This window comes from Penaeus monodon, chromosome 11, assembly GCF_015228065.2.
Source record: "Penaeus monodon isolate SGIC_2016 chromosome 11, NSTDA_Pmon_1, whole genome shotgun sequence".
Lineage (NCBI taxonomy): Eukaryota > Metazoa > Arthropoda > Malacostraca > Decapoda > Penaeidae > Penaeus > Penaeus monodon.
This window is the reverse complement of record NC_051396.1, coordinates 3563564-3586335: the sequence shown is the minus strand read 5'-3', so window position 1 is coordinate 3586335 and position 22772 is coordinate 3563564. Positions and strand designations below refer to the sequence as shown.

Below are 22772 nucleotides of genomic sequence, written 5' to 3'. Positions count from 1 at the left end.
GAATACATGATACAGACCATGGGTCTTCCCCTTTGAATGAGCAACTATATTGATAAACCTCTCACCAAAGTTCTGACAGCAACTACTCAAATACAAAACTAAAGAGAAGTGCAAGTAAAAATCAGTGCCAAAAAAAAAACAAAGTGGAGATAAATGTGAAATACATGTCAATCAAGTTTTTACAATAAGATAGTGGAGCCCTAACCCTAACATATTTAGAGTGTTTGAGATAGTCAACACACAAAGCAGCACATCTGCCTTTACAGTGGATCTTTTACAGTTCACAAGAGCAAACTGAAAGATGTTTCACCTTACGATAAATGAAAATTTCCCCTAAATAATGTAATAATGAAATATTTTGCTGTAGAGTGAATGAAATTCTGATCAAAACTCAAGAATAAATGACACTGAAATACAAAGCACTGGCACAAGCCTGCTAATCCTGACTTATCCACTGGTAAACAGGATTATGGTAGGACTGCTGACCTGTTATTAAACCTGAAACAAAAAATTCAGCAGAACACTGAAGTTGGCACCCTACTTTGTATAAAAGGCCACTCTACACTGCTACCACTAAATCAGCTAGAAAACTAACCCACAGACACAGAGAACAGGCAGTGTCGACTGCTTCCATTTCATTCATCTTTTTACCACACTGAATGCTGTGCAAGTACTTAGTCACCAAGGAGTCAATTACCTGCACTTACCTGTTTACAATATTCCATGAATTTGCATTATCACTACTATTATTTTTATCATAGTATTAGTAATAATACTATGAATAATAATAATATAAACAACAAATCTTATAAATTAAAAAATGGATGAACAGAATGAATGACTGAATGACTGAATGAATGAATGAATGAATGAATGAGTGAATAAATAAAATAAAACAAAACAAATGCCATAACATACAATTACTCGTAACCAGCATCAGCAAGTAAAGAATGATGAACTAAAGCAACAATTCGTGGCTTGATACCAGTGCTGAAGGGGTACAAAAACCACACATCGTATCAATTTCCATATAGCAATCCAAAATGTATTAGCTGAAGGAAACTTCTCGGTACGCAGGAAAATCGATGCTTACCTACCAAACTTCTTCAATGTCTCCTGAAGATTTCTTTGAAGTGTCATCACGTCCATCCCATACCTCCAGATCAACTTTGCTATATTCACCAAGAACCAGGAGCTTTCTCTGAACACGTATTTCTCACCGTCGAAGAGTCCAACCTGACCGTCAGAGCAACTTTCTTTTTTCTGAAGGCCTTTTGGAGAAAAAAACATATGCTTCTTTGAATTTCCTTGTTTTTTTATGATATTGAAAAGAATGATAGTTTTATTCAAAATATTTCTATTACATAACCTATATGTTTCCTAAGGATCAGAAATGTGAAAGCTTCATCATCTTAAAGTATACCACAAACATTCTCCTCAACTGTTTATATTGATATTCTAAAAATAGTATATAGAAAATATTACTGTAACAATTTTGATGAAACTCGAGATTTTACCATATAAACTCTACACAATCTTTCCAATTTAATTTCTTCAGCATAGCAATCTTTCTAAAGGGGTAAATCCAGCCACCACCCTCGCAGTACCATTTTTCGAATCGGATAACTCACACAAGGAAAAACAAAAACAAATAATGGAGAAATGACCCTCTTACCAAATTTCTTGGCAAACTCCACCATGTATCTGTTGCCCGGATGAATGACACTGCCGCCGACCTCGTAAGTGTGTCCAGCAATCTCAAGGACGGCCAAACGCCCACCGACTGTACGGTGCTCGTACAAATCGAGGACAAGATCATCTCCAAAATGCTGTTGCAGGAAATATGCAGTTGCTGTTCCTCCAATGCCTCCTCCAATAACAGCTGTAAATAGGTTTTAGTGTGAATTAAAATTACTTATTTACATCCTAACAAAAACTTTACATTAAGTGAATTTATAAGCTACATATGGAATTTACATTTAAGCATACGTGTATATGATTTTATCTTCTACTCTTACACTTTCTTACTCTTTGTTATATTTTAGCTTCACTCTATCATTCTCACTCTCACTCTAATTCCTACTCTCACTTTTTCTTATTCTATCCCTTGTTTTACTCTCTCTCTAAAACAACGTCACTCTTAATCTTACTATTACTCTTACTCTCTTTCTCAGAAAACATCACTCTTAATCTCACTTTCACTCCTACTCTTGTCCTTGTTTATTCTCTTATTCTCATTTTGAACTAGTTTATGAGAACTCAATAAAATAACACATAACTTAAACATAAGAAATAACATTTCATTATATATATATATATATATATATATATATATATATATATATATATACATATATACATATATACATATATATACATATATATATATATATACATATATATATACATATAATATATATAATATATATATGATATAATATAATATATATAATATATCATATATACATATATAATATATATAATATATACATAATATACTATATATAATATATATCATATATACATATATATATATATACATAATATACATATATATATAATATATATATATATATATATTATATATATATATATATATATTATATATATATATATATATATAATATATATATATATTATATATATATATTATATATTTATATATATATATATATATATATAATATTATATATAATATATATATATATATTATAATATTATATTATAGTATATATATATAATTATTATATATTATATATATATATATATTAATTATATATTTATATATTATATATTATATATATAATATATATCTATATATATATTATATATATATATATATATATTTATATATATATATATATATATATATATATATATATATATATAATAAAAAAATAACAATTTAAAAAAGTCAACTACTCACCTATTCTTGCAGGCACATGTGCACCATTATCGGCCGGCTCATGACTCCACGATGACACTTGCCGCAAAATGCATAAGGTCATGAGCCTTCGTGCCCAAAACATCTTAGTGAATTTCTGTAAAACAAAAACTCTTGAAGAAAAAAAATTTATTGGCACTGAAGTATCTTGAGAATTATCCACATTTCCAAAATGAGTATAAATGCAAGATGTGAAAGTGCGTGTTCGTAAGTTTATTTGTATATATATATAATGTTATTTTCTAAAAAGTCCTCTCAAGTTATTATTTAATGAGATGATTATAAGAAACCTACATGCACTTTAAGAGTTATGGTAAAACAACTTAAATATAAAGAAACACTAAATGTAAATATTAACACTATATATATATATATATATATATTATATATATATATATATATATATATATATATATATATATATATATATATATATATATACAAAAAAAAAAAAAATCTGACAAACGAATAACTAAAAAAAAAAACTTTCGGTAAGGAAATTTATCTAGCGTTCCCTATTAAATCATCCAATACTCGCCATACAAATCCAAACTACAAACATTTTTTTTTTTTTCTAAGCAAATCAAATCTATTCTTTATCGTTTTAACAGGACGTGTCTATTCTTTGCAAAACTTCTCTTCTATTCGGTATCCTTTGTAAAAACCCATTACATTGACAGACACACTCTGCACATCAACTCAATTAAGAGACAAAGTTGTTTACTTTAATGACCAGTATTACGCTACTGGCATTAGTACGTTTAAATTCAAAATACCGTCATTCTCTGTAGTACCAATGCTATTAGGATTATAAATATACCGAATACCATAAGGAATAATGCTGTCAATGTAGGGAAAGCCAATTAAATTGCCACGAAGCGCACCTTGAAATTATACATAAATCATTTCTGGTGCAGACTTTAAAACGATACAACTTTACACATAAATTATTTCTGGTCCCGATCTCCACAAACTCAACGAATTCCCAGCGAATGCTTTGCCGGGGGCCCCCTCGCGTCTTCACCCCCTGGCCCTCGCACCCCTCAGTGGCGCTGCCGTTGGGCGCTGCCGTTGGGCGCTCCAGCAAAGGGTAATGAGCAGAGACAAAGGTTTTAAGCCTCGGAAAAAAAAAAAAAAAATTATATATATATATGTATATATATATATATATATATATATATATATATATATATATATATATATATATATATATTTATGGATACGTATAAATTAAAAGGCTCAAACTTCCGTCTTCTTCGAATACATGAGGGTTGCTTGGCCTTCTCTGGAGCACCAACCACAGATATATATAAAAAAAAAAATTGTTTTAAATTTAATTTCCAACTTAAATCTTTTATGTTATAGACGCACTAATCTCAGACAAACAGAAAATGAACTAAATAAAAAAAAAATTGCAATCGTCAAGCAATAATCATCAATCAAGAACAAGGAAAACCACAAATAAAGGGGAAAAAAATAGGTATAAATAAAAAATAAAAACATCTAGGAAAGTGACAAGTCTTAGCACTGTCTTGCCCCGAAGACCCCGACAGACAAAATTCCCTCATTTTCTAAGTAAATACGTGTTGTCACTTCAACTACCCTATTCCAGCTTTTAGACGAGGCCAATTCCCCGCTAATTACCCAACCCTTAATCCCCTACACCGTCCCTGGCCTTAATTACCCCGACGTTAATGACGGATCAATCGAAACCCAGAATCCGAGAGGCCTAATCCGCCTCCCTCCCTTTCATGGCAATATCGCGTCATATCAACGCCATCCCACATCCATTCCAAAATTCCAGTGGATAGACATGAACAATGGGATCCTCCGGGGCCATTCTCACCTTGGAATAAGCTCAGGAGAGGGTAAATAAGGAGGGAAAAGGCGTCTCGAAAATCCCTTTGCGGCAGCGAATTGATCCGCTCGGGGAGGTTGCCAAGGCGGGATTTTTCTGCCGCGTTTGTTGGTGATTCTATTATTATTATTATTATTAATTGTTATTATTATTAATTATTATTATTATTGATATTATTATTGTTGTTGTTGTTGTTGTTGTTGTTGTTGTTGTTGTCGTTGTTGTTGTTGATGTTAGTTTTTTTTTTTTCTTTCTTTCATTTTTAAGATTGATGGCCCTTTTTTATTGCTGGATGATTTTATTATTTTATGCTGTTTAGTGATTTAGAATGGTTAAAGAATGTTTTGGCATAAGACAGCTTGCTGGAATTATAAACATTTTCGAAATGATTTGCAAAAATTGGAAACTCGCTTATCATGGTTGTAAGTTCATATTGCTCTTTCATCTCTCTCTCTCTCTCTCTCTCTCTCTCTCTCTCTCTCTCTCTCTCTCTCTCTCTCTCTCTCTCTCTCTCTCTCTCTCTTCTCTCTCTCTTTCTCTCTCTCTCTCTCTCTTCTCTCTTCTCTCTCTTCTCTCTCTCTCTCTTCTCTCTCTTCTCTCTCTTTCCTCTCTCTCTCTCTCTTCTCTTCTTCTCTCCTCTCTCTCTCTCGCTCTCTCTCTCTCGCTCTCTCTCTCTCGCTCTCTCTCTCTCGCTTTATCTCTCTCTCTCTATCTCTCTCTCTCTCTCCTCCTCCTTCTTCTGCTGCTTCTGCTTCTTTTTCTTTTCCTTCTTCTTCTCTCTTTCTCTTTCTCTTTCTCTTTCTCTACTATGTACTTATCAGATACATGTATTTCTAATGAAGATATCTTCAAAGCCAGTCAAATTTCTCTCTTGCAATCGCAATGAACACAATCTAGCTGATAAAGGGACAAGCTGCAATTCTCCTTAATCTTCATTATTGATCAGGGTAACAAAGGGAATACCGTGCCCATGGCTACCCGAGACCTTTCAGTACTGACCCTAAGCCAGCCCTTTGACATTTCCACACAGCTCTTACATCTTAGGAAGTGGGCAAAAGGCGTTAAAGAAGAGAAGAGTGGGGAAAGAGGGTGAAAAAAAAGACTATGCAAGCCATGGGCTGAGGAACAAGGGAGGGGCAACCCCAACATTGGGACGCTGTTTGTCTCTTATTTATGTACTGAAAATTTTCTGCCACATCAGCATCTAAGGAAGATCATATGGCACTATGGTAAAGTATAATAGTGAAAAGGGTTAGGAATGAGTTAATGATTAGTTGTAGGTTGAACAGTACTAGAGGGTGGTATGGTAGTGAAAAGGGTAGAGACGGGGAGCTGATGGGGCATAGAATAAGGTAAAGGTTGTTAGAAGGGGAAGGAGTTAGGGGAATAGGGAACAGTATGATAAAGTATTACAGCAAAAACAGGGAAAATGAGCTAATGATTAGGATAAATGGACAGAACAAGGGGATGAAGAAAAGGAAAAGTTAAGAAATGACCACGCAAAATTAGTCAAGGTGAGGGCTTAGGACCAAGGTAGGGATGATACACTACATTGGACCTCAGTACCTGTCTCCTAAGCTCTCCTCCCCTCCCGTGACATTAACGGGCAAGGGTTTTTTTTCTTTCCCCACACAGAATAGATCTTGTTTAGAATTATTAGGTTTTCCCCCAAACCTTCAGTATTACTTCCCTCGATCTACTGCACACTGTTAGCTACCATGAGCAAGTGATGGTATACTTACTGCTACCATTAACGTCATCTTGTAGTGTAAAGCATCTTAGGCCATATGTTTTTTGGATTTCAAGGATGGTTAATAATTTTATCCATTACAAAATAATAACAGCAATAATCACTTGCATTGCTGATGTAGGTCAATAATGGATTTTAGTAATTTTGGTGTTCAAGTATTTTAGGCTTGACTTGAAGAGACTTTTTTTTTATTCAGTTTCATGTTTACTGTATTTTCAATCAGGTATTGTATCCATCTTTGCAATACTTATCTTGAGTTCTATAATACTCAGTTCTTTATTATTAAACTCGCTTATCATGGTTGTAAGTTCATTTTCTTCATTTTCTTCTGTTGTTAGGTTTGTTTGTTAATGTTGTCTATGTGATCTTTTCTTATTCTTGCAGTGATAATTCCACAGTAAAATAATTTTTAAAAATGGTGGATCTATGGTTTATTGAGTAAGAATATATAATATATATATATATATATATATATATATATATATATATATATATATATTCATATATATATATATATATAGAGAGAGAGAGAGAGAGAGAGAGAGAGAGAGAGAGAGAGAGAGAGAGAGAGAGAGAGAGAGAGAGAGAGAGAGAGAGAGAGAGAGAGAGAGAGAGAGAGAGAGATTGAAAAACACAATAACTATGTAGTATTTCAAAAAAAAATCTGCATGTTACATCTTTGAGGAAGCTTGTGTGTTTATTTACCAAATACACTGGTTCATAGGAGTCAAGAGTAATTTGTATAATGCAGTCAATTAGATATGTAACACTACATAACCTAAAAATTCAGACTTTGTAGTATGTACTTAGAAACAATAATTCAAAGGCACTGTAATATTATTATAATCACCCTTGCATAAGATGCATCTAATAATATTTGCATTAAATGTTATGATAATTACCCTGTTTCTTTTAGTTTTTTTTTTCTTTTCTTTTTTTTGCTATACAACATAAGCTAATACCTTCAAGAAACTAACAACCTATATAAAATGTTGTCATCCATTAACCATCATTAAAGTCAAAATATAAAACAAGGTATCACCAAGTATTTATTATATGAATATGTAAGGATGAGTAGCAATGAAATACATATTTAACTTACAGGACTTTACTTTAAATGGGGTCAGTAATTTACTTGGAAGTCTAACAACCATATATTCCCTAAATGCAAAGTAAAAGATTACAACAGTAGACGACAATAAATAACAATTCATACACTGGAATAATAAGGCCAAAATAGCTTTAGAGATGATGAAGAGCTTCCAGCAGTTCCCTCCCTTATTAGGGTTTTGGGATACCACCTTCATAATAACTTCAATTTCTCAACAGCTGAGGAGTCCGTGCCTTGTCTGTGGAGAGCCAAGGCCCCACTGCTCAGCCAGCTAAAAAAATTGATGATTCTTTCACCTCCTGAAGCTGAAGTTTGCTGCTCTAAAGTTCAAGACTGGAGATAATCTCACCATTATCACAGAGTGCACTTCTAAACCCCCAACACTTAAAAATATAGAGAATCATAATAACCTGAAACTTAGTACACTGCAAATCAATACTGTGACACAAGTACTCTTAGGTATGCAGGCACTGTAACGTCTAAACTCAATAGCAAAAGTTACATCTAAAGAAGTATCAATAAAAAGATGGCCAATTCTACTCTGTGGTGTTTCAATATATATCTCCAGTCAAGTTAGCTAAAGAGCAGCTTTATCTAACCTCAGCAACCCTGAGCACTCACATCCTTGCCAGAACTTTTGGTTACGGACATTGTAGTGAAGTTCTGCAAAAAGAAAATAGCATTCTTTAAAATCAAATGGAAAATATTTACTTTTTTATAATCAAGATATAATAGACTGCTTGAATGTTTACTAACAAGCTAATATGATCCTTTGTTTACTCTACAGATTATAAAGATATTTACTCTGAACATTCAAGGAATTATTTCACTGGATAAGCCTGATAAAAGTGGTATTTACATCTTTCTTTCAATTCTTAATCAACTGAAACTTGCCACAAAGGTCTAATACTTACCTCTGCATCTGTAGGATGGATACCAATAAGGTTATCAAAAGTCAGCTTTCTTTGCATTCAGCTTCAGACCAATGCTGAAGCCCTGTGTGATCTCCCCTGCATTGGGACCCAACACATGGAACCCAATAACTTTCTCCTGTGATTAAAAATGTCAGTTTAAATATCAGTCACATCTGCTGGTATGCCACAGCTGTAGACATGCAACACAAAGCATAAAATCATATAAAAAAGAGCTATACTGACAACACCTTTTTTTTTTAACTAAATCCAACACTACTCACATCTTGGCTCTTAACGCAAACCAGTTTTGCATAGCAATCATTCTCTGGCCGGTGAGCCACAGTGAACTCCAAGGGCTGGTAATTGGTATGGTAAACCTCGATATCATCTTCACCATACTTGGCAATGGCTGCTTCTTCCGAGAGACCACAGCACCCATACTCCAGTGGGGTGAATACCGTAGTAGGTACTTTTCCATAGTCAGTCAGCATTTTGCCATTCGCATATAAACGCTGCAAGAGAGCATACACACAAACATAATAAAATACTAAAATCTTATACAACTTTTCCAACTTTGTAAATTGCTCCAGCGAGTTTGCAGATGATCAAAAGTCTAAATCAGTAAAAATATGGTTGCAATTCCCCCGACTTACCCTGGCAAGAAGTTTTCCAGCTTGAATGGCCACTGGGGTGAGCTCAAGGCCACCTTCAATGACGTCTCCCACAGCATATATGTGGGGAACGGACGACTGCTCCTCTTCATTCACAATGATCTTTCCACTCCTGGAGAATTACGTAATAAAGTTAGAATTCTTTGTGAAGAATTCAACGTTGCTCATCTTTATCCATTTCAAATGGTTTCAATGCAAATATTTCAGATAAATCAGTATATGTTTTCCTTGAAATTCTGCATTAGTCTACATGTTCAATGTGTTTGTAATGCAAGAAAGAAAAAAAAGAAAGAAAAAAAAGAAAAAGAAAAAGAAAAAGAAAAGAAAAAAGAAAAGAAAAAAGAAAAGAAAAAAGAAAAGAAAAAAGAAAAGAAAAAAAGAAAAGAAAAGAAAAGAAAAGAAAAGAAAAAAGAAAAGAAAAGAAAAGAAAAGAAAAGAAAAGAAAAGAAAAGAAAAGAAAGAAAAGAAAAGAAACGAAAAAAGAAAAGAAACGAAAAGAAAAAGAAAAATAAAATAAAAAAAAGGGGTAAAACATGGCCCCATATAACTCACTTTGCAAGACTGACGCTGGTATTTTCAAGCCCAATTTCCTTGGTGCAAGGGTCACGGCCAATGGCTAAGATGACCGTGTTGTATTCTTCGGTTATTTCCTCGCCTTCTTGCTCGGCGACAACCTTCAATTTTCCAGGTGCTCCTTCCTCAATCTGTCAAAATACACCAAAATATTCTTTTCACTTCCTTTATATAATCATAACTTAGTTGACTTCACTTTTCACCTTACAACATGGGAGGAACCAATGCCTGATATAAGAAAAAGGAATAAAACTTTTACAAATCAAATACTTATTATGAATTATGTTTACACCAAAAAAATATATATACTGAAATTTTAACTCATTAATAGATGTACTGTCAATCTGTGGTTTTGTTTATTTGCTAACATGTATATAGCTTTAAAGGCACTTAATTAGCATGGAGTTATTCACTAAAATTACCTAATCTGTTTACCCATTTCTTGAGCTTTTTGGTAAAAAATGTTTATTTCTGATACTGTTATTATTGTTACTATTAGCTTTACTATTATCATTATCATCAGTATGCCATTACTGACATAGATAATCATAATGGAAGTTAATAATTATTCAAGACAATTTAAAGATTGGATTAAGCAGGTGAGCCACCTATTTGAAAACAAAATTAAAAGAAAATCATAGTATGTAGTGTATACATACATGCATTCCTAGCACCAGATTAAACCGGCTAGTAAGCAGCACAAAATTCAATAGATATACCTACAGACCTTCTGAAGCTGAAACATGCAAAAAATTAACTATGTATACACTTAGACATAAATATCTGCACTTCTATGTACACACCATACATACTTACATGCAAACCAGTATACCATACAATCCCGTATACAGGTGTACCCATGTACTATATGGGGAAATAATGTCCCTCACCTGTTCTATTGACTTTGGTACAGCACCACGGATGAACTTCACACCATTCTTCTCCATAAACACGCCAATTTTATCTGCCATCTGCTGGTCAAAACCACGTAACAAAATGGACCGCACCTGTAAGAGGAAAAGGGATGAATGAACTTTCTGCACATGAAGAGTGGAATACTTGCACCACTAACTTAGAAGGTGTCATAAATCAAGTTTACTAATTACTAATAAAGTTTTCAATTGTTGATAAATTAAACAATTTGTAATATTAGGAAATTATATGCCAAGTCATTTGGGAACTTCGGATTTATGGATATAATTACTGGCACAGGCATTCATAAAACAATTTAAACCAAGGAAAAATATTTAATGAAGTCTTTTAATCAAGTAAAAGATAAATTTCTATTTGATCTCTGTTCTTGTAGCTAAAACATTAACAAAATGAACTGGGGTTTACCATGACTGTTGTATCATATCCCAGACCTGCCAGGAAGCCCGCACATTCCAAGGCAATATACGATGCACCAATCAAGAGAGTCTTCCCAGGAGCATGAGGCAGGGAGAAAATATCATCAGATGTTATGCAATACTCTTTAGCTCCAGGAATGTCTGGATAGCGTGGGCGGCCACCTGAGGCTATCATGAACTTATCTGCTGTTAAAGTTTTTTCCTTGCCACGTCTGTCGACAGTCTGTAGAATTGAAGAAACAATTTAGTCTTTTCATAGGAAAGAACAAGGTATACGGACTAAAAGTTTATACAGAATTTCATGTTATCGTTTATAACGCTCACTCTGGTCATACCTAAAGTGGTAAAGCTTCAAACCTTTGTCAGGGGGAGGGTAGTTCAATGCATTTCTTTTCTTTTCTTTTATCTAATTAAAAATATATATACATACATTGAAATTCAACACACAGAGAATGAGAATAACTGAAAAAAATTATAAATAAATAGAAAGAACTCGAATTCAAATGTACCTTGAGGGTGTGCTCATCAACAAAGGTGGCATAAGCATTGAGGTAGTCCACCTTCTTCTCTCTGAGGGCAACACGGTAACCCCAGTTCAGCGAGCCGATGTGGTTCTGAATGCCCTCCACCATCTTGCTCCAGGTGTGGCCCACCTCCTCTGGCGTCTCCCAGCCGAACTCCCTGGAGTCCTGAAAGAGAGAACCGTTTGTGTCCGTGCAAGAATGGAAAGCAAGGGAAGAGAAGAGGAAAAGGAAGAAAGGAAAAAAAAAACAACCAAGATATTATTTATTGCAATTTCACTATTTTTCAAAAGATTTAATCCGTGGTAGTTTGCTATAAAATCCCAAGACTGTAAAAATGCACAAGTTACATGAAACCTCATTACCAAAATTACACCACACATTTCCCCCCTGAATTACGAGTAAATATTGTACAATACAATACTACCTAACATCATGCTACTCCTAATCAACAGGCAGGACAGACCCCAGACTAACCAACCTTCAAGCCATGCCCAAGTATTGCCGCCTGGTGCATGAGCTTCTTGGGAATGCAACCAACATTCACACAGGTGCCACCCAGACCCCATGTTGTGCCTTTGGGGGTTGGCTTCACAAAATCACAGACTGCAACCTTGGCCCCAAGGTTGGCGGCTTCTTTGGATGCGGCCAAACCTCCTGAGCCTCCACCAATGACAATCTGCAAGGAGAAGTTGCATTACTTTACTTTTCAAGTCAACTCTTGTTTGCACATTTCACTTCAAATGCCCTATGGTACACCATCTAATATTTATATTTCAATCACAGTATTCCCACTTATAAATAATTTTCTCATTCTTAAGGTATATAAATTCTCTGAATATAGCCTAGTTGGCTGAGACATCCTAAAATTGCTTTTAATTTTAAAAAATAACAAAAAAAAAAATCAGATGAAGAAACCTTAGAAAAAAAAAAAAAAATCACGATATCTTCAACTATCAATCTCAGAGCAAGCACTTACAAAGTCATAATCATAGTTGTGCTGAGCTTTGTTAATCATGGGCAATAGTTCCCCTTTGTTATGCGCTTCAATGGTCGCATCTGCCCCGCCGAGATGCTCTCCATTGATGTACACGTTAGGGACTGTTCTCTGCCCCGACTTCTCTGTTAAGGCATCCTGCACTTCTGTTCCATTCTCTGGAAATAAAACAAATCACTTTACTTTCCCACTTTCAGTACATATAAAAACAGGAGCTATCTTAATACCAATAAAGCTACACTTAAGACTATGTCAAATCTGCAAGTCATGCTACCGAGTTACACATCTAATTCGTATGTATTTTTTTACCCTCATCTGCTGAAGAGTTTTAAAAGGAAGAGAAAAAAATAAGAAAATAATTTCCAACTGTTTCACTGGGTTTCCCCTCCTTTATTTCCCATTTCACTGGGATTCCCACTATAGTCAAACATCCTTACACTTGCTCACTCTCATTTTCTTTCCCTTTACACAACCTACAAATAAAACACACAAAGACACCCAAGACTATCATCCAAACATACAGCCAAAATATAGTGAAAAGAAAACATATAAATCTAAAAAAACAAAAACAATAGCAAAGAAAAAAGAAAAAAAAGCCGTATCAAAAAACAGTGATTAAAATTTTCCTACAATGTGACAGCCTTTCACCACACACCTACAGGATTCAAGGTCAGTGGGTCTCATCTGGCAACCATCCATGACACTCCCCTCACTAAACACTCACTTATTCACAAAACATTTAAAAAAACGTAATTCTTTGTTTTATGGATCATTCTTTTTCATCAGGCTGTTTAAAATAGGGATCATTCTTCCTGATAAGGCTGTTTAAAGCAAATATATTTATGGATATTTACTCATAAAAGATATATTCAAGGGCAAATAGTCACCAACCTTTATCTTCTTCTGTTGGTGTAGTATACATCCTGTCTTGACTTTTTTTAGACAACATTTTATGTAAATATATATTTCTTCATACAATGCTAACCATGGAGTTCTCACCAGGGCAATCTATATGTAAATCAAACTTTAAAACAACCAAACACACACACAAACCACCACACCACAACCAACAACCACAACAACACAACCACCACCACCACACACCACACCAAACCAACCAACACACCACCACACAACCACACCACCACACACACACCAACACCAACACCAACAAGAAAAACAATAAAACAAAATGTATGTTACACAACACATGTACACACACACTCACACCACACACACATCTAATGTGGATAAAATGTATGTTGTATGTATGTATGTATGTATGTATGTATATGTATGTATGTATGTATGTATATGTATATGTATATGTATATGTATTGTATTGTTATGTGTATGATTGTATATTATATGTATATATTTATATTATATATTATATATATATATATATATATATATATACATATATATATTTACAACAAAATAGAACAACATCATGCCCTTAAATATGACATGTGTATGGTTGACAGACAAGAAAATTAAACATATATACTCCTCTCTTGTAATTCCTGTAACTTGCAACTTCCTTCTAACAGCAAAATTGCTAATAATAAAAAAAAGAGTAACACCCAGTAAGTAGAGGAACAGCCAGTAAGTAGAAAACCAGCAGCTTATCAATAATCAATCAAGTTCACAGAGCAGTGGAGTACACCAATCAATATGCATCTTGCCTCAAGATGTTAACAAAACAAGCCCAGTGTCATACTCACCCATGAGATCGAGCTCAAGAACTCCATAGTTGATGTTCAGCTGTTTGAAAAGCGCTTTCACCTGGAAAAGACAAAATAATGCATTAAATTCATAGGCTACAAATGTTTTCCGTCCCTACCTCTTTCATTTTCTGAGCGCTCCAACCTTTTAAGAAATTGAGACTGCCTACTAAGAATTAATACTTGCTCATTTCTTTGTCTTTGCCTCAAAATCTAATCTGTTAAGAATCTAAATAATTCTAAAACATGACTATTGTCAATAATAACAACAAAGAGTTACTTTATTCACTTAAGAAATCTGAAGCCACTGATAGAATCCAGGATATACAGTAATATGGTTTCTAAACAATGCTGATAATATAGTACTATGAATACAATATATTTTTTTTTAATAATTAGTATCAATTTAACAGCTCAAGCACCTTCCAATATAATCCTAAAACTAAACCATCACTTCATAGCATGATTTAAGATTAATGCTCAAAGAATTACAAACAAGGTCATACTGTAGTAAACAACATTAAAAGCCTACAGATAATGACATAATCACCTATTTCATATCAGTAATATCACTTTTTCTTTGGAATTTTATCACTTCACAATCTATCCAATCTAATACTTACTTGTTAACCTTACCAAGACTTCCAACATGTACATATTGTATACACATACATATATATGTATACATACATATATATATATAAATATGTATATCAAAAATCATCTAGGGTTCAGATGTTTTCAGAGCATTTGTACCACAGAACTGGAACACCATTCATAACTAAACATAATTTTTGTTGCTTTATGAAATACTAAACATAATTTTTGTTGCTTTATGAAATACAGAATATTACACTGTTAAGGAATTAACTGAAGAAATTACAAGCTATAGCCTTGAATTAGTTCACTGCATCCTTTCTCCTCTGTATTACTCACGAGGAAAGCATATATCCCAGGAGAGTGAAAGGGAGGGGAGTTTTGACAAATGGATATTTCTATACAGGTCCATATAACCAAATGTTTCAGCTTTAAATATCTGCATAGCAAAAACATAATGCTAAAAGTGATTTCATGATAAATAAGATTTCCAACCCTTGTTATGAAAAAAAAAAAGGGTGATGTCTCGTGTGGATACATCAACTTAACATCAAACTTGGGAGAAAATACAGGTTTATACATTATTTCAGCATTATCATGTTTAAAGACTACAATGCCCTAGTTGCTGTGAGTGAAAATTTGAAAGGCAAGATTACTGCAATAAATCAGAAGGTAAAATAAATACCCCAGCAGGGAAATGACCCAGTATAAGAAGGGGGGGATGGGGAGGAAAGGCAGCATATGCATTCCATAGGTTTTAAATTGACAGGACGAGGGAGCATACAAAATATTGCACACAACACAGACCCCTACTCAATGGCCGTGGATTTACTCTGTGCAGCACATGTAGTGACCTATTTTCTTAATTTTGACTATATTTTTTGCCTATGCAGATTGTTTCGTGTATTAATGAGTACAGTTTAACCCTTTCATTATGATAGTGCCACTACTTCCTGTAAATGTAAATCAAGGTATTACATTTTGCAATAATTACCCTATTATTAACTTGTGAAGGTAATACCACAGAAGAAAAGTGCTGGGTTTTCATTCATTCTGTTCATTACAGGCAAATGTAAACAAACTGGTTAATCTTTAATGGCATGGATACACTAAGCCTGAGTATATTGAAGATGATATTCCTATAGAGGGCTAAAAGTTGCAGTCGTCGGAACAAGAAATATATCTGCAAACATGAACAGTAACACCACAAAGGAAAAAAGTCACACAAAGTGCCCCCCACCCCCCCCATAGCAAGTCCACTCTGTGGTCCAGTGTTCCAGCTCTATCATGCCATGCAGACCGAGGCAAAGACAGTGTTTCTCAGGGGTTCTTAGGGGACAGAGCCCTCATTAACCCTCCCCCTTGGGCAGTACCCACAAGGAAGGGTTGCCCAGTCACAGCAACTTAAGACTGTTGAGTAAATTATCTGATGTGGAGTTGGGGACGGTCTCTGTTAATCTTAAACTGGACATGCACCCAAACACCAACACAAAAACAAAAGCCGACAAACACGGTGGAATTAAAAGACTAGTATGAATCAAACCTGTCTCAAACCAGAAAAATAAAAATAAAAAATAAAAAATCTCACTTTGGACACATTCCTGTCTTTTCACATAACTTAAAATGGAAAAGAAAAGATAAATTCACCTCCAAAGCTCCTTTTACAATGTTATACATGCAACATATATCCACAAACCTCTTTACAAAGAGAGGTGAAAAACAGGTGTCAAAGAGGAAGGTAGGAAAATAAACACGGAAATGACACTCACATATATGTAAAAGGGAATAATCTGGTTTTATTTCTTCATTTTAAGCCATGTAAAAGACCTAATACCAAGCTCTAAACCTCGTTACATAAAACACGACTTTGAGAGACGAAGTCTTGTGTAATACCAAGTACACACACACACGCAAACAAAAACAATTATATAAAAAGAACAAATCCACCTCTCCTTCCCCACCCTTGCAAACACACAGTAATTAGCCTCCCCCTTGCAAACACAGTAATTAGCCTCCCCCTTGCAAACACACAGTAATTACCTTCCACCGTTCCAAACACACACTAATTACCTTCCACCCTTCCAAACACACAGTAATTAGACCGCTTGCCTCCCCTTCCCTCTCTCACCTTGTGGCAAAACGGGCAGTAGGACTTGCTGAAGACCATGACCTTGTTCTCCCTGATGTGCTGCTCCACGGTGCCCGCAGGCCCGTCGCCGAGGGTCACGGGAGCCATCGTCGCCAGGCTGATGCCCCCGGCCCTCGAGTGCCACACGCTGCCGCACGCCCCTATGGCTCTCCTGCAGGCGACCACGTGGCTCCAGGAGGACGCGCGCCGGCCGAGGGTGTGGGTCCTGCGGAAGCTCGGGAGGAACGAGGACGGCGGCCGCGCGGGGAGGAGGAGGAGCGGCGTCCGTCTCAACGCCGCCGCCACGCTCATGCTGCTCGCCGGGGTCCCGCCCGGCCCCGCCTCCTCCCCCGGGCGCTCCTCCCCTTGGGTGGCTGGCCCCTCCCCCTCATAGCTCCTCCCCCTCCCCAAGGCTCCCCTCCCCGTGGGCCTTCCCTCCACTCATGCCCTTCCCCGTGCCCGTACCCCCATTCCCCTCTCCCCTCCCCTCCCGAGTACCTCCGTAATGCCTCTCCCCCTTCCCCCCTTCCCCCTCCCCCCGAGCATGACAATACGTCTCCCGTTCCCTATCCCCCCCTACCCCTTGCCATTCCCTGTCCCTATACCCTTCCCCCGGAGATACCCATCCCCACTGGCCTAGTACCCCTACCCATCCCCTGAACCCTCTCCCCCCCAACCATTGCCTTAGGGGATGGCCTCTTTCTCAATTTTGAATCATAAAAAAGATCTTCGGTCTACTTTTGAGTGTAGATAAGGCTCGTTTTGGCTTGGTGGTATTTTTGGATTAATTTTTTTCCCTATTTGATTGAGGTATTTAGAAGGATTACGAAGTCCTTTTTTATGTGGATATTTTGCAATAGATTATGCAATATCTCTTATATTGCAAAAGTGTTTAATCTTTTCCCACGGTATGCTAGGATTTTAAGGGATTATTGAATTTCAAGTTTCTTGAATGATGACAAGATATATGAATTGTGTTTTTTGGACAAAATTGTTGTCAGTATGTCGATACATTGCAAGATTTTCCATAAAAGAAAACGAAAAACGAAATCCACTTTACAGGGGAGACATTTTTAAAATGGACGTTTCCTTTTGCTTCTGGAAAGTCACACCGTTATCAGCATGAATGATACTTTATAGCACTATGCACATTTAAACAACCTTGCATATCACTATAAGACATGTTGAATAAATCTCACAAAGTTGAGAAGAATCTAGAATCTTTTTCTTTTCTTTTTTTCTTTATTTGACGTCACGAAAAAAGAACTTTATCCTTTAGGAAATGACTAATCGGTTTTCTTTCTCAGGGACTAAAATAATCTTTGCGTTTATCGCTTGTCACTAATGTTTTACCTTTTTCTTGATATTATAGCCCACTCATGGTATCCATGATCATACTGATTATTCATTCAGCGTCGATTAATGAATTAATATGGTGATAGAAAGCATGAGCGATGGGTGATAAGAATGAAAATTATTCTGGTAATCACAGAGGTGTACTTATTGTCTGTGCTAGAGAGTTTAAAAAAAAATGTGTATATATATATATATATATATATATATATATATATATATATATATGAAAAAAAAGAATAAGAGTGGGAGGAGGAAGTGGCCATTAGAAAGAGGAATGCATGACCAACCACATGAGAATTTTTTTTCTTGTCTAACCCATATTCTGAATAGAAACAAGAAGTCATTGCATGCACAATACACATGCAATTCCTTATTTCTTCCATGAATTAAACTTTTTTTTCTTTTTTTCTTTTCACTTCTTGTGTTTATCTGTTGCCTATAATGGTGATTTTTTAAAAGAAGTTAATTGAAGTGTGTTAATCTAAAAAAAATAATAATAATAAAAAAATTAATAAATAAATAAAAATAAAAATCATCTCTGCTCGCGGATGATGATAATAGCAATAAGTTATTTTTTTTTTTTTTTAGAATAGGAATAGAATCGACTCTTATAGTATTTGTACGCCTTTTGTACGGGTTTTGAGAAAGTCTTCGGGGTTTTTTTTTCTCTCTCTCTCAGATAATAAAAATCTTTGACTGAAAACCGTTCCCCGTTATTCACATGCATTCTGTTTGCATGACGTTTATTTTATTAAAATTTTGAGTAGCTTCAACTCCCCTCCCACCCCCCCCCCCCAACCCAACACACACACACACAACACACCACACACACACACCACACACACACCACCCACACACACCCCACACACACACACACACACAAACAAACACACAACAACACACACAAACAAACACACCACACACTTCCACGCTCACATACGCATAACCTCAACTCAGAACAAGGATTTACGAGCTTCTAGAAGTGCGCGTAGCCATGAGTCAGCAACTGTAGCCACGCAACGGAACCAAACAGTCAGTCACTGTGACCAACATGTCACTTGCCTCTTTGCTGTACCTGTGAAGATTAGAAGTTAATAAATAGATAGATAGATAGATAGATAGATAGATATATAGATAGATAGATAGATAGATAGATAGATAGATAGATAGATAGATAGATAGACAGATAGATAGGTTCATTCGTTCGATTTCGAGATTTCGATTTTCGATGAGTTATGAATCTGTGCATCGTATGCCTCATTAAAATGTTGATATGGAAAGCTGACGAGGCGCTAATATCACATGAATACTGTGCGTTCCTGTGATTGAGCAGTCAGTTAACAGTGAAGTTCTTTTTTTCTTTTCTTTTCTTTTATCATATCCGGTAAGGATGTCCTATATCAGTATTTTCCTTATGGCATACGTAAGCGCCTTTTCCCGGTTTTGTGTTATGTATAAATCAGAAAGTTATCAACATGTGATCATCTAGACCCGGATTTTCGGTTAAGAAAACAAACTCATTTTTGTCGTTTCATTTGATTTATTTATCATCATCATCATCATCATCATCATCATCATCATCATCATCATCATCATCATCATCATCATCATCATCATCATCATCATCATCATCAATATTATTTTTTTCTCTCTCTCGTCCGTCGAAATCTGCAATTTAGAGAAAATATATATTATCTGACCCTGGGATCACATGCATTATATCTTGCGGGGAAAAAAACGTGGGTACAGTATTAGTTCCTGGGCTGATATAACTTAAGCTGACAATAAAACACATTCGCAAAGTACGCGGAGAAGAAAAGATTTAAAGATAATAATAATAAATAAATAAATAATACAATAACAACTTTGATAAAAAAAAATTATATAACGATCCACGTGACTGTTTTATGACAAGGCATGCCAATAATACAATTTTCGTGATTCGTACTAAAACTACATTGTTACTAGTTCCTTTAATAGGCATTGTATATTCATATTATATACTTATATTATAGACTAACATAACAATATCTAGAATACCTAAAATAGCTCACAAAACTTAAAAACGGAATCACCCAAAACTTTCTCAGATGATGCAATGGTACTGCATAACCTAACCCAGTGTTGAAACGAGATGCAGTGAAACGGCATTGTGATCCACGCAGGTCAAGTATCGATGGGCTTGAGTTTATAATTAAAGGTTTCTTTGTTTTACATATTCCATACTTAAGCTTGCGACATGTTTACAGAGTCCACACACACACACGCATACGCACGTGCGCACACACACACACACACACACACACACACACACACACACACACACAAAAAACACACACACACACACGCACCACACGCACCCACACACACACACACACACACCACACGCACACACACCACACACCACACACACACGCACACACCACACAACCACACACACACGCACACACACGCACACACACACACAGAGTTTTCTAGCACATTTCACTATGTATATCTCTTACTGGTATGAGTAATGGTAATATAATAGTTATCTTTGTGTGCGTACTACTAGCGTTATCAGTATTTATCACCATTTACACAAGGTAATTGTGATAACAGTTATCGTTACTTCATCATGGTGATTTTGAAATTATCACGTGTCTTATTACGAAAGGGATTCTTTGCAAGTTTCTCTGAGCTTGTATTCCTCCGTTGACTGGAATATGCAAGTCATCTTTTGCAAGCTTTTCCAAGGAGGAAAATAAAAACAGAATACAAAAAAAAAAAAAACGAGTAAAAAAGGACGATACATATTGGGTAAAAAAAATAAATAAATAAAGTAAAAGGGATACGTACAACAAGAACAAACACAATGACATAATAAAAACAATAATAATAAAAAAATAAATAAATATAGAAAATAAACTAACTTTATTTTCTTTTTCTTAGGAAATTATTGACACCACCACTTCGTGTATATCAGTAACGACCACAGACACTGAATTTCGCAGTTTCAAATGTCAAATCAGGCCATAACTTGATACTTTTTCCCTGGAAGTGGCAAGAAGGGGAGTGTCCAAAGGGCATTGTCCAAGTGAGTGCTTTTCTATTGACTTTCTCCATTGTAAAGTCCACAAGTAATGATTTGCTTCGAAGTTTCGTTTTAAGAGTACATTATTAAGAAAAATATCTTACACACACACATGCACGCACGCACGCACACACAAACACACACACACACAAACACAAATATATAATGTTTTGTTTAAAAATATCTACGAATTTAAAAGCCTGCCCGATGCTGTGTCACACCCAGGGGTCAATACTGAATGACTTGTAAAAATAATAATAATAACAGTAATGATGGTAATATTTACAGTGTCACGTAATGCAACAAGAAAATTATACTCGTGTAACACCAGTAAAAAAAAACTCTTGCTGAAATACCTAAATACCTTTTCCTTTCATACGTATACACTAACATAAGAATCTAGAGCTATGCCCTGATGCATGCACAACGTGAATGCTTGTATGATTCACCCATTCTAGATTGTTTAACTGAACTGCACGCAATTTAGAAAGGACGCTGCGTGGAAATGGGGTTATATACGGCGTTCTTGGTATTTGGAGAGAGAGAGACAGAGACAGAGACAGAGAAAAAGAGAGAAAGAGAGAGAGAGAGAGAGAGAGAGAGAGAGAGAGAGAGAGAGAGAGAGAGAGAGAGAGAGAGGCAGAGAATGAGAGATAGAGAGAGAAAGATATTGTGTATGTGAGAGAGAGAGAGAGAGAGATATTGCGTGTGTGTGTGTGTGTGTGTGTGTGTGTGTGTGTGTGTGTGTGTGTGTGTGTGTGTGTGTGTGTGTGTGTGTGTGTGAGAGAGAGAGAGTGTAGAAGGCTCTCATCCTTAGTACAATGGTGAACAGAGGGTAGTTATACTTGTTAACGGCTTGACTCTTTATTTCTGAGAGTTGACACCACGCAGTATAAGAACACGACATGTTTAGTTATCGGGTTATAGGGCCGCGCGGAGGTCACGGTCAGCTGCCCGGAGAGAGGGCGGAGCTGACCTTAGTGCGGGGGTAGCTTAGCACGAACCCCCCCGGGGGGAGGCGAGAGGTGACCCTACGCGTCGGTGCTTCAAAACAACCCCGGTCAAACGAGGTCAGATATAAAATGTGACCTCCCCCTCGCTGAGCGGGGGGGTTCTTATTTGTGACTTTTGGGGATCCACGTGGAAAAAGCCATGTGGTCCACTGGTACCAGAAATAGACTTATCCCCATCCTGTAACAGAAA

At 35.8% G+C, this 22772-nt stretch overlaps 2 protein-coding genes across 3 annotated transcripts in view; both read right to left on the bottom strand.

Moving 5' to 3' along the window:
- The window catches only part of LOC119578685 (prenylcysteine oxidase 1-like), a 7225-nt gene extending 2323 nt beyond the window's left edge, over positions 1-4902 (bottom strand). The window contains exons 1-4 of one of the 2 annotated variants that reach the window (XM_037926258.1): positions 4791-4902; positions 2927-3041; positions 1676-1882; positions 1094-1271 (exon numbers count right to left, since the gene is read on the bottom strand). In XM_037926258.1, coding sequence (XP_037782186.1) covers positions 1094-1271; positions 1676-1882; positions 2927-3029 — 488 coding nt within the window. In that variant the 5' untranslated portion in view covers positions 3030-3041; positions 4791-4902. Of the gene's footprint in view, positions 1-1093; positions 1272-1675; positions 1883-2926; positions 3042-4628; positions 4648-4790 lie in introns of those variants that run through there. The other variant, XM_037926259.1, reaches the window with a different exon arrangement.
- Positions 4903-7644: 2742 nt separating this feature from the next.
- On the bottom strand, positions 7645-17484 carry LOC119578684 (thioredoxin reductase 1, cytoplasmic-like). The gene is given in 13 exon segments (XM_037926257.1): positions 7645-8326; positions 8578-8625; positions 8627-8713; positions 8859-9089; positions 9231-9360; positions 9801-9952; positions 10712-10828; positions 11160-11393; positions 11680-11859; positions 12173-12370; positions 12671-12846; positions 14416-14476; positions 17141-17484. Coding segments are annotated over 13 exon segments (1989 nt in total). The 5' UTR covers positions 17453-17484; the 3' UTR covers positions 7645-8263.
- Between the last annotated feature and the right edge of the window lie 5288 nt (positions 17485-22772).